Source organism: Phaseolus vulgaris, chromosome 3 (genome assembly GCF_000499845.2).
Source record: "Phaseolus vulgaris cultivar G19833 chromosome 3, P. vulgaris v2.0, whole genome shotgun sequence".
NCBI lineage: Eukaryota > Viridiplantae > Streptophyta > Magnoliopsida > Fabales > Fabaceae > Phaseolus > Phaseolus vulgaris.
In genome coordinates this window covers 22532369-22545610 of record NC_023757.2, presented here as the reverse complement: position 1 = coordinate 22545610, position 13242 = coordinate 22532369, and the positions used below count along the sequence as shown (strand labels likewise).

Genomic DNA, 13242 nt, shown 5'->3' with positions numbered 1-13242 from the left:
TCATCGACTACCGATGACCGACCGGATCACTTGCCATACTCATTCATCTGCATATGCTAATCGCCTGCCTGCGCTTTGTCTTATTTTCTTCTCGGCTTCTTGTGCACTAACCTCTTGCTATGCCTACCTGGTGCAGATATGACTTCCACGAGGGAACGCCGACAACAACTGATCGAGCTCGCCAAAAGCCGGCAAGCTGCCGGGTCATCCTCTGGGGCGGAGGCGACCACCGATCCCATTCCCGCTCTCCCCATCTCGGTTGTGCTAGCTGAAGGCCCCGAGACCAGGGGTGATAAGAAGAGGAAACGGTTGGTGAAGGCTTCCATCACCGTCGTGACCATCGACGAGGAGAGCTCGGGGTCCCCCTTGGTCCAATGGAGAAAAAGGGGAACCGAGGTACCTGAGAAAAACGCCATCCCATCTCCTCAGGCTCAGGCCTCCCCTGCACGCCCTCCTTCTCCACCTCCTCTTCCTTCCCCGCTCCCTACCGGACCACCCCCACCGCCTCAAGCAACTGGGAGCGGGGTGACGCGCTCAGATGGAACCTCTCGCCCTCCCACCTCTCCATGCCCTCAAGATTCCGCTACCACAACTGAGGGTGGTGGCGAGAGCTCCCTTCAAGCATCAGGGTTGAGCGCTGAGGGGCTCTCCAGAGTCATTCGCCTGACTAAGCAGCTGATTCAAGGACGCGAGCTAGTCAAGTGGAGTGCCAGCGAAGTGGATCTCCATCTGGCCCGCCAGATGGTGCTTTCCCTCGAGTTCTCCACGCAGCATCGCCGCCTTGAAAAGCTGGAAGGTAAGATGAACGAGCTACTCAACCAGAAGGAATCGCTCCAAAGCGACTACGAAGCTCTTCAAAATACCAACGGCATGCTAAAGGACATGCTTGAGGAGGCCAAGAAAGGACGTGCCCTGCAAATCCAGGAGACCATCAAGACGGAGATGCAGATGGGGGATGCCATCACCGCTCTTGATGCTGATCTGCTGGAGACAACGGGAAGGACCCTCCAGCTCGAGACCGAGAATACCTTTCTGTGTCAACAACTTGCAAACATGGTGGAGGTTCTCGCAGCAAAAGAACAAAAGCTCAAGGATGCTGAATTTGCCAACGCCACTCTGATTACCGAGAAGGTCGCGCTTGAAAACGAGAAGACCCAGCTTTGGGAAGAGGCTGTCGATACCTTCGCTGACGGGTTCGACTTGGCCCTTGAGCAGGTGAAGTGCGTCTTCCCAGAGGCTGACTATTCCCAGTTCGCGATGGACTTCGAAGTGGTGGATGGCAAAATCGTCCGCCCTTGATTGTCTTTTGATGCAGCTTTCTTTACTTTGTTCATAAACACTTGTTTTGTAAGGACTTTGACTGTATATATTAAATTCCTTTTTTTTTCTCTTACTTCTTGTTCTGTTGTGTACCTCTTACTTAACCTTTAGCTATAGCTAGGCACGATTAACTGTTTAACCTGCACGAGCTCGGTGCAAAACCTTAACTTTATTTGAACTTTTCCTTCTGACTTTGACCATAACTAACGACACTCGATAACGTCCGAGTTTGGCTCGCTCAGGCCTATTGCGCAAGAACTTGTCTAAAACTCTTAAACAACGTTCTAACAACCCCCCACTCATCAGTTATCGCACCTCTGTTTCTACCTTATATCTCCCTATATTGCTTGTCGCTCCAGCACTAAGTGCATAGAGGACTCCCACACCGATCGGTCAAGGATGATGCCCTGTTTTGGGGAGAAAAGTGTTTCTCGATAACCCCTCTTGCCTGCCCCAAGGTCATCGATCCTTAACACGTCGGGTCGTGCTCCCACCTTCTCACTTCTTGTGTGAGAAGGGTTTTGACTAAGAGTTTTATCGCGCCAATATTGATGCTGTGCCACTTGGGTAAAGGCGTTTCTCGAAATCCTCCCTTTCCCTTCTTGGACTTACCAGCACCCATGGCTTTTCGAACCTTAGCTGCCTGCACTCGCACCTGGGGCGAGGAGGATTTTAAACCGACCGCCCTGCTCGCGCCTGGGGCGAGGAGGGTTTAACTGATTACCTGGGGCAAGTAGGATTTTAACTTAAAAACTTGCAAACCTTTCATACATATAACTTTCTTTTTTATTTTATTTTATTGGGTGTTCTCATTAAAACCCACTTCTGGGAAAAAGAGTGCCCCCTGATCTGTTCAAGCTATTTATACTAGCACAAAGGCGCGACTACTTTACATGCTTAACTGAAATAGAACTTTAAATGCGTAGCGTTCCACGTTCTGGGGATTGTCCCTCCGTCCAAAGTCTCCAGCCGATAGGCGCCATTCTCCAGCGTTTCCACCACTCTGAACGGGCCAGTCCACTTAGGGGACAACTTATTCTCCAACTCGTGCTGATGTGCTTTCCTCATCACCAGGTCCCCTTCTTGGAACTGCCTCAGTCGCACCTTGGAGTTGTGCCTACGCTCCACCCTTCTCTTTACGGCTTCGGCACTGACCCTGGCCTCTTCTCGCACCTCATCCAGGAGGTCCAGGTTTACTTTCCTCTCCTTGTTGGACTCCTCAACCACGAAACTTAGAAACCTTGGTGAGGTTTCTTGTATCTCGACAGGGATCATAGCGTCCGACCCATAGACCAAATTGAACGGTGTCTCATGGGTGCTAGATTGTGGAGTGGTGTGATAGGCCCACACGATCCTGGGAACCTCCTCTGCCCATGTTCCCTTGGCCTTTTCCAACCTTCTCTTCAGTCCTCTGAGCAGTACTCAGTTGGCCGATTCCACCTGCCCGTTCGTTTGAGGGTGCTCCACCGAGGCAAACACCTGCTGTATCCCTATTTCTTCGCATAGGGTTTTCAGTTGGTGACTCGTAAACTGGGTACCATTGTCAGAGACCAAACGCTTGGGCACTACGAAACGGCACGCAATGTTCTTCCACACAAACTGTTGGACCTTGTGAGCGGTGATCTGCGCGATCGGCTCTGCCTCCACCTACTTCGTGAAATACTCTATGACGACGATCAAAAACTTCATTTGCCTTACTGCTAAGGGAAAGGGTCCCAGGATGTCGATTCCCCAGGTGTGGAACGGCCATGGGCTATGAATCGACCTTAGCTCTTCAGGGGGCGCCTTGTGCCAATCTGCGTGTCACTGGCACTGCTTGCAACGTTGAGCATACCCCACGCAGTCTTCTTTCAGCGTTGGCCAGTAGTACCCCGCGCGGAGAACTCTATTTGCCAAGGCGCGACCACCGACGTGGCTTCCACACACTCCCTCGTGGAGCTTTGACATGATCCTCATGCACTGCTCTCCATGCACGCACACCAACACTGGATGGGTGAATCCAAACTTAAAGAGGTCCCCATCGATAAGGGTAAACTTGCTCGACCTCTTCTTTACCATTTTCGCCTTCGACGAGTCCAGCGGGAGCTCCCCATCTGCCAAATATCGCTGGTACGGCGTTATCCACGTGTCAGTTCTTCCTACAGCGCAAACCTCCATCGCCTCATCGGTTCTTATTGGTCGCGCTCTCAGCCTGGGCGCTCTCAAAGTTTCTTGAGTTAGAGACCGATGACTGCTCGCTACGCGCTCCCTTGACTTGCACACTTGAAGTACTTGGTTGTCCGTTACGAACGCGCGAGGTACCTTCAGGGTCTCTTGGATGACGCTCCTCTGCCTGCCCCACTTGCCTGAGCTGGCTAGTTTAGCGAGCAAGTCAGCTCTGGCATTCTGCTCTCTTGGTACGTGGACCAACTCAAACTCTGCAAAGGACGTCCTCAAGGTGTGCACATACTCGAGGTATGCAGCCATCTGTGGGTCTTTGGCCTGGAACTCTCCCGTTACCTGCCCGGTGACCAACAGGGAGTCGGTCTTGGCCAACAAACTCCTTGCTCCCATCTCCCTTGCCAGCAACATACCGACGATCAAGACCTCGTACTCCGCCTGGTTGTTGCTGGCCTTGAAAGCGAAGCGTAGAGACTGCTCGATCAGCACTCCGTTTGGTCCTTCCAGGATGACTCCAGCGCCACTTCCCTGTTGATTGGAGGAGCCATCCACCGATAAGACCCAGCGAAAATCTAGGCCGTCCGAAGGTGCAACGCCCGATGACAACTCGACGACGAAGTACACTAACACCTGCCCCTTGATCGGACCCCGGGGCTCGTACCTTATATCGAACTCAGATAGCTCTAGGGCCCACTTCACCATCCTCCCGGCTACGTCTGCCTTCTTGAGCACGTTCTGGATGGGAAGATCGGTCATCACTACGACCGTGAAGCTGTGGAAGTAATAGCGGAGCCTCCTTGCTGAGAACACCATCGCCAGAGCTGCCTTCTCCAGGGCCTGAGACCTTACCTCAGAACCCTGGAGTACCTTACTCACAAAATAAATAGGTCTCTGGACCTGGTCTTTCTCTTGAACCAAAACTGAACTGACCGCTCTTTCCGTCACAGCAAAGTACTAGCCGAGAGGGGTGCCCTCCAGTGGTTTGCACAACACTGGTGGGCTAGCCAGATACCCTTTCAGCTTAATGAAAGCCTCCTCACACTCCTTGGTCCAAACGAACCTACTGTTCCGTTTGAGACACTGGAAGTAAGGATGACCCTTCTCTCCTCTAGCGGACATAAATCGCGACAATGCCGCCAACCGACCGATGAGTTGCTGCACCTCCTTCACCGACGCTGGGCTTCTCATTGCCATGATCGCCGCACATTTCTCGGGGTTCGCCTCGATCCCCCGCTCTGTTAGGAGGAAGCCTAAAAACTTTCTCGCTTCCACACCAAAAATACACTTCTCTGGGTTGAGCTTTAACCTGTATTTGGCGATTGTTGCAAACAATTCCTCCATATCAGTGACATGCTGCTCCTTCTCTCGCGAGTTTACCACCATGTCATCGACGTAGGCCTGTACATTCCTTCCTAACATCGGTGAGAGCACCCTATCCATCAACCTCAGATAGGTGGCTTCCGCGTTCTTCAGCCCGAAGGGCATTACCTTGTAACAGTAACAAGACCGCTCGGTCATGAACGCAGTCTTGCACTCGTCCATCGGATGCATCCTGATCTGATTATAGCCCGAGAATGCGTCCAGAAAACTCATAAGCTGGCATCCCGACGCACTATCCACCAAGGCGTCTATGCTGGGTAGGGGATAGGAGTCCTTTTGGCATGCCTTGTTTAGATCGGTGAAGTCCACGCACATCCTCCACTTACCATTTGACTTCTTCACCAGTACCACATTAGCCAGCCATTCTAGGTCTTGGATTTCTCAGATGTGCCCCGCGGCCAAGAGTTTGCAGGTTTCTTCGTGGACTACGTGCCTTCTCTCCTCATTGAATTTCCTCCTCCTCTAGCGCACCGGTCGGACATGGGGGTCCATTGTAAGACGATGGCAGAGGAAGTCCGGGTCAATGCCTGGCATGTCCGAGGCTGGCCACGCAAACGCGTCCAGGTGACTCTCAATCACCTCGACGATCTGTCTTCGCGTATTGTCGTTGAGCGATCCCCCCAGCTTAAACCTCTTTCCTTGGATCTCCGTCTCCACCCACCCCTCAGCAGGGTGGGACCTCCTTTCACTAGCGATGACCGCCCTCGCGATTCCGGACTCGCGAGGAGTGATCATGCTATCTTCCTCAGTTTCAGCTGGGGTCATTCCTGAGCCCCCCAACACTGCTTCCTTCATCTCCAGATTCCCTTGCGTGCCCCTTACCACCTCCATTTCCGATCGCCTCTCGCCTGAAACCGGCGGTGGTGTCGTGGTGACATAGCACACGCTTCTCTGTTGCTTGAGACTGTTCTCATAGCAGCGCCTAGCTTCCTTCTGGTCCGACTTTATGGTGATCACTACCCCTTCCATTGACAGTAGCTTCAACTTCATGTGACTCGTCGATGGTACGGCACCCAACCTGTTGAGAGTCAGTCTTCCCAACTGTACCGTCCTGGTAATCGGAAGTGATGACGTGGCACCAAGCTACAGTGTAGGCGTGTTGACGAGCGCCAGGTTGGCAGAAGAGAAGGAAGTCGGGGGGCTCGTGAAGTCGCCAGTTATTAAGTTGGCGTGTTCTGATCTCCAGCATACCAGGCGATCGCCCAATTGAAGGTAAACTCAGGCGACCAAGCGATTGGAGATCGCCGGAGCAAGCACATCGCCAGAGATGAAGGTGGAGCAGATTATGAAGGCGGCCGGCGAGACCACAGGGAAGGTGTACGAGAGCACCCTAACTCGCCTGTTCCAGTAAAGATCGCGCTCCCAAGTTAGATATGCACTAGGCAGTACCATGCATAAATAACTTAGCCAAAAAGGGAGTCAGAAGCAGCGCCCAAGTCAAGGAGGCTCCAGATGATAGCACGTGTACGACTGGATGCGAGCCACGTGTCCCAGGTCTGTAACTGCCAGGAGAGAGAAAGTGACCGGGTATATAAGAGTTCTCAACGAACTTTCTGAGGTACGCGCGTTCAGATTATACTCTTTACGCTTGCGAGTTCTAGAGCTTACTGTCAGAGAGAACATTGCACGGTTCCTTGAGATTTCTTGAGTGTTCTTGCTCTTAGTATTTGGTGGTTCGGTCACTGACTTGGGCGTTGGAGTGCGATCGGCCGCAGCGGCGCCGCTCTGTTCTTTTGCAGGTTCTTGAGGTAGATCTTGAAGAAGGACGGAGGTTCGAAGCGGTGCACAAGTCGATCCTTTGACGAGGCAGGTTCCAACGTTCTGGTCAACAGGCAGGATCACCAACAGTACGTTGTAGGCAGATGGGGCATACACCACTAGGTACTTGATATTCTCGATGCAAGACCCGGCCCCATCGGTAAACGTGGTTCTCAGCTCGACGTAGCCTCGCACCTCCACTTGGTCCCCTGCAAAACCATATAAGCACCCCGGGTATGGCCTTAGATGATCGAGGGGCAGTTGTGGCTTGTTGAACGTCGGCCAAAACATTACGTCCGCCGAGCTTCCTTGGTCTACAAGGACCTTGTGCACCTTTTTCCCTGCTGTAACGAGGGAGATAACAATAGGATCGTTGTCGTGTGGCACAACGTCCTGGAGATCCGCCTTGGTGAAGGTGATGCCAACGTCGGGGGAGCGATCTTCTTCCACCGAGTCGATCGCCATCACCGAGCATGCGTACTTCTTCCTCTGAGAGGCCGTACATCCTCCTCCAAAGAAGCCTCCCGCAATCGTGTGCACCGCCACTTCGTGCTACGGATCCTCCGCTGGTGGTCACGACACCCGATCACCTTACTTCTCCCGCAAGTAATCGCTCAGGAAACCACTTTTCACCAACTCCGCGAGTTGGTGACCTAACGCCAAGCAAGTGTGGAGTGAGTGGCCATAGGCCTGGTGAAACTCACACCACACGTTCTTTTTTCGTCCCAGCACCTTGTCGGTCTTCTCCGGTGCTCGCAGACGAGCCGCTACGGCTGGAATGGCGATCAGCTCCGCCAATTCCACCACAAAGTCGAATCTGGGGGGCGCGTTGCTTTCCCTCGCGCGCCCCCTGCCCTGGTCAGTCCTCGGTTCATAAGGGCGGGGCTTTCCCTGGGCCCCCTTTCCTTCTTTGGCCTCGTGCACCCTCATTGGCTGCTGAGACCTACTCGGGCCCAAGCGCGATTTGGTCGGGATCGCGCATTCCCTCTTCTCAGAAACAGCTGTTTCTGCCACTATGTGTGCCACAACACGACGCCTAATCTCCGCGAAGGTGCTGGGGCGGTTCCTGATCAAAGATTCACCGAAAGGGCCCGCCGAACCCCTTTCTTGAACGCATGCACCAGCATATCCTCATCTTTGCTGGGTAGCCTCACCACCTGACCCCAAAACGGCTAAGGTAGTCCCGGAGGGACTCGCCCTGGTTCTGGCGCACATCAAACATGTCGTACGACACCACTGAGGGTGCCCTGTTGACGATGTACTACTCCATGAACAGCTTCGAGAACTGCTGAAACGAAGTGATGTGGCCATCTGGTAGGCTCACGAACCACTCCAAAGCGATCCCACTCAATGTGCTCATGAACAGTTTGCAGTACACCGCGTCTGAGCCCCCAGAAAGCATCATCTGGGTGTGAAACGCTGTCAGATGCGTTTCTGGGTCCTCCACCCCTGTAAACGAAGCTTTCACCCCCACCAAGCCTGGTGGCACCACTGCACCCATGATCTCAGATGAGAATGGCATGGGGAAAGTCCTGGGGGGAGACGGTGGCGACGCCACTCTTTCTTCTGCCACCCGCTCCTTCTGCGCCTGTAGAGTCTTGTGCAATTCTTCGTTAACGCGATCCAGCTCTTCATTCCTTCCCTGCGATGCAGTCGAATATGCTTGAATTCTTTCTTGCTCCATTCTTGATGCCGCCACATCATCTTGCAGCGCTCGCATCATTTCCAAGACTAGCGCCATTGTCACAGCTCCCAACTCAGCTGATGGCACGGGTGAAGTTTGCCTTGTCTTCCTCATTCTTTCAGCAAGAATCTCAAGAACAAACGACAAAACTTAGCAGCAAGGTGGATGGGATCACAAATTGCCGGGGACTTGATTGTCAAAGAACTCGCCACGTCCAACCTGTGCCTTCCACAAAGAACCTCAAGCGTGCCTGCGAAACACAACAAACGGCGCCTCTAGCGACCGATTGCACTCTGACGCTCAAGTCAGCCACATGACCACCAAAGAACTAAGTACGATGAATCTCTGTGAGACTCGTGTGTGCTCTCTGATTCTCTTTCTCTCTGTGTGTTAACGGGTAACTTGTACAAATGAAATCTTACCTCTGCATGAGCGTGGGGGGTCTTTATATACCCTGCGACGCGCCTAAGTTAGTTACATACGAAGTACCTTCGCATGTTTCTCTCGCTAGATGTCTCGTACAACCTCAGTGTGTATGCCAGGTGTGGCCTGGCTAGCATGCGTACCAGGTGTTACCTGCTATCCCACCGTGATCACCCCTGCACTGATCCATTCACGTTATGGGCTAGAGAGCACCAACAACCGACTGGCTGCTAGCTCCCTTAGGCCACTCTTGTGTGCGGTACCATGAAGCACCTGATCTTCTCCTTCTTCCACTATTCTGCCGTACAAGACTCATATGCAACACTCTCGCTGGGAATTGCCTCTCGCTTCCAGCCTGCCTGTGTGTGGCGCGACGACCGATCGTCTCATCTAAACGATGATCGCGCATTCCGTCTGACAACCGATCACCCCCGGGTAACCCTCTCAACGACGCACCACACATCAGCTTCGCTGGCCCACGTGTGCCACTAAGAACGGTCCACGTGGCTATCTACTGCTGACGTCACGGCCAACCGACCACTGACCGGATCAACCCAGTACAGAGGAAATCCGTCAAGGGCAGAGGGGCCGTAGTCGGAGTAGCAAACTTTGAAGAATCTGCCTTTCCACCCCTTAAAGGATTGCTGGAATAGAGTCAGGAGGACCCTTCCAGGGATATTGCTGAGACTCACCCAGAGGCTCTTCCCCTGTTTCTTCACTTCGAAGAAATGTAGGAAGATATCGACAGAGGGTGCGCACCTGAAGAACCTGCATAATACGCCAAAGGCCTTGACGAAGGCCCAGCCATTGGGGTGCAGTTGGGCTGGGGCGATGTTGACCTCCGTTAGCAATTCCCTCTCAAACCTGGAGAAGGGCAAGCGCATCCCTATACGCTTGAAGACCACTTGATAAAAGTAGAAGAAGGGGACCCCGTTGTTGGCCCGCTTGTCCCCACACACGGGCTCCCTTAAGGTACAAGGGAGCACAGGGATGTCGTCATCATGCCTTTTCGCGAAGGCACAATGGTCATAGGTGCTTGGCTCTCCTACATGATCCCTCCAAGCTTTTGTGGAGACCAGGCTTGAGCACTCGTCAAGTAGTTCATCTGGGGCCCACGGGTAAAGGGCCCTATGGTTGACTCTAGGGGGTGGAGGGTTGGCCGTCATTTTGGTACGTGCCATTGACAAAGAAACTGAAGAAAGAAGAAGAGAAAAGGGCTATGCAAGTAAGGTCAGAAAAATAGGGGGAGAGAAACCCTAGGAAAGCCCCTACCCGCGCGAGAAGTTCAGGGAGGAAGGAACAGGGAAATGGAAAAAGGGATGCAAGAGATGCAAAAGCATAAACAGGCCCAGGCAGACATAAGAGTAATGCAGTAATAAGCGGGAATAAAGAAAAATCATACCTTTGAGTGTTTCAGGTGGTGAAAAGTCGAGGATGCGTAGAGAGAAAGCAGAGAACGCAGAGAGAGCTCTTCGAGAAGAAGATGAATAGTGAAGTAGAATGCGAAGAGAGCAAATGAAAAAGTACCGTGAGCGCGCGATTTCGAAAATTTATAACGTTAATGATCCGGTCGGTCATCGGTAGTTGATGACGTCAGCAGAAGATAATAACGTGGACCACTCTTAGGGTGACACGTGGATCGAGTGACAGAAAGGCCAAGGGGGAGGTCATCCAAAGAGGTGATCGGTGGTCAGTAGCCAGGTGCCCACCGACAGATCAGTTGGCAGAGAGGTCAGGGGACTGATCACCCAGAACGGTGATCGGTGGTCAGTAACCAAGCGGTCACCGACAGACCAGTTCCCAGATGAACACCTGGGGGCAGAACGCGAGAAGTAATAGAGCATCGATCAATCATCGAGTGCAAGGTCATCGGGGTCTTGTGTCACACGCAGTTAAGCTAGGACTGAGGTTCCCAGCGAGAGCGTTACGCACGAACCTCGCATGAACATATCTCAGAGAATCGCGCATGAGAGTGGCCTGAGGGAGTTGATAAACCGGTCAGTGATTGGTGACTTCCTCAACCCATTACGTGCATGGCATCATGAAGGGGAAATCGTTTGCACAGAGAGGAATGCTTGGTGAGTGTGCCTAGACCAGCCACACCTGGCGTTCTCCTGAGAGTATGCGATTTACCCAAATAGAAGGAATGCGCTAAGTTACTCCGCAAGGGAAAGACTTAGACACACAGAGAGAAGCGCTAGAGCCCTTCAAGTAGTGACACGTGTGTGGTTAGTTGCATGCCTCCATGTGTCATCATCTGAGAGGGGCGCGGTCCAGAGAAAGGTGCACTCCGTACCGCTGAAGGTACTGACACGTGCAGACACTCCTGTTTTACTGATTCTGGAGGTACGTTGCCACAGAAAAGCACAACAGGGTTCTAACACATGCCAGAGAGGCATAACAAAATTCTGTTAGGCGCAGATACAGAGGGAGGCATAAAAGAGAATCAGAGTGAGATTCAGAGGGGAGTTTTTTCTTTCACACGCTGTTTTTACACGCATCATTTCTCTAGTGATTCTGTGATCTAACTTGAGCGTCGGAGCGCCACCGGCCGCAGAGGCGCCACTGTGTCTTTTTCAGGTTCTCAGAGAAGCTATCTGTGGAGCGGACTTGGAGGGCACGTGGTGTCAAGCTGGTGAGGAAGATCGTGACGAGGCAACGCTCTTGCGCTAAGTCAACAGGAAGGATCATTAGGCGCCCACCGTGGGGCACGTATAAAACGTGATTCCCAACCATAGTTTGTGTTGGTGGTGCTTCGAGTTTTTCTGTTCAGCTGCTCGCTATCTCAGTCGACTCCTGGAGTTTTCACCGTTTGTTTGGAGTTCTTTGAGCTGCTGAGAAAGGATGAGGACAACGCGCTCCAGTTCAGTTGCGCCATCAACCGGTGAAGATGCTGTGTCCATGACGCAAGGGATGGACATGATGAGGACGCTGCAGGAGAACGTGACTGCATCGCGTTCTGAGCAGGAAAGGATGCACGAGGCGTTGGTGGCCTCGCAGGCAAGGAACGAAGAGCTCAACAGGATCAACGAAGAGCTGCGCAAAGCCCTTCAGGAGCGGGAGGAGCGTGCGGCAGGGGACAAATATGCACCCCCATCCCCACCACGCAGCTTTCCTATGCCATTTTCCCAAGAGATCATGGACTCAGTAGTCCCGGCTAGCACTGTGGCAGTGAAAGCATCTTTCACTGGGGTAGAGGACCCTGAAGCCCATCTCACGGCGTTTCATACTCAGATGATGCTCTCAGGGGGCTCAGACGCGGTGTATTGTAAGGTGTTCATGAGCACCTTGAGCAGAACGCGTTGGACTGGTTGGTCAGTATACCCACTGGCCATATTACCACGTTCCAACAGTTTTCCAAGATGTTTGTTGAGCAGTACATAGTGAACAAGGTGCCACCTCTGGTGTCTTACGACTTGTTTGATATAAGGCAGTACCAAGGGGAGTCCTTGAAGGATTTCCTTAACAGGTTCGGGGCTCGGATAGTCCGTTTGCCAGGAAAGGATGAGGAGATGTTTGTGCACGCCTTCAAAAAGGGCGTATTGCCTGGGCCCTTTAGTGAGTCGCTCATCAGGAGCCACCCCGCCACGTTCGCCGAAATCTGGCGACGTGCTGTGGCTCACATCGCCGTCGAGAGCGAAGTCACCGAGAAGAGAGGAAATGTGGCCCCAGCTAAACCGCGCACCCAAGCAAGGGTACAACCTCAGAGGGTAATGGAGGCGGCGGCGGGAAAGAGGGATCAAAGGGCGCGTCACCCTTACGACCCTAAGAAAAATAAAAGCAAGGGATCAGGGCGCCCCAGGGAGAGTAATCGCCCCCCCAGGTACGTGTTTGTGATGGGTTTGGCTGATTTGATCGCCATCCCAAACATAGCTGCCAGGCTCAAAGTGCCTGAGAAAACGACGGAGAAAATCTTGGGGGGCAAAACCAGACGCATGGTGCAAGTTCCACAAGAGTTTTGGCCACTCTATCAATTCGTGTTTGGCTCTGGGTCACCAGCTCACCGAGCTGGTCAAATGTGGGTTCCTGAAGGATTACTTGCTAGAGAAGCAAGCGGACCAAGCATCAGGGTCTCAACCGGCGAGCAGCGGAGGGCAACAGCACGAGGTCCCTATTCACGGCGAGATCCACACCATAGCTGGCGGATTCTCCGGCGGGGGGTGCACAGCGTCGCAACGAAAGAGGTATGCGAGATCGATAATGTCAGTGGAAGCCTTTGAGGATCACTCGCCCGACGTGGACATCACGTTCACCAAGGAGGATCGCAGGGACGTGGTGCCTCACGACAACGACCCTATTGTGATCTCGCTCGTCACGGCAGGAAGGACCGTCCACCGGGTGCTGGTCGACCAGGGAAGCTCAGCAGACGTGATGTTTTGGCCAACCTTTGAGAAGTTACAACTGTCCCCTGATCAGCTAAGACCATATGGGGGCTGCTTGTACGGTTTTGTCGGCGACCAAGTGCAGGTGAGGGGGTATATCAAGCTGAGGACGACCTTCACTGACGACTTGGCCTC

General features: G+C 53.1%; 1 protein-coding gene across 1 annotated transcript; it reads right to left on the bottom strand.

Moving 5' to 3' along the window:
* Positions 1-3123: 3123 nt before the first annotated feature.
* Positions 3124-4293, bottom strand: LOC137839360 (uncharacterized). The gene has a single exon (XM_068648479.1). It carries the CDS (start codon positions 4291-4293, stop codon positions 3124-3126), a length of 1170 nt encoding a protein of 389 aa, XP_068504580.1.
* Positions 4294-13242: the final 8949 nt, after the last annotated feature.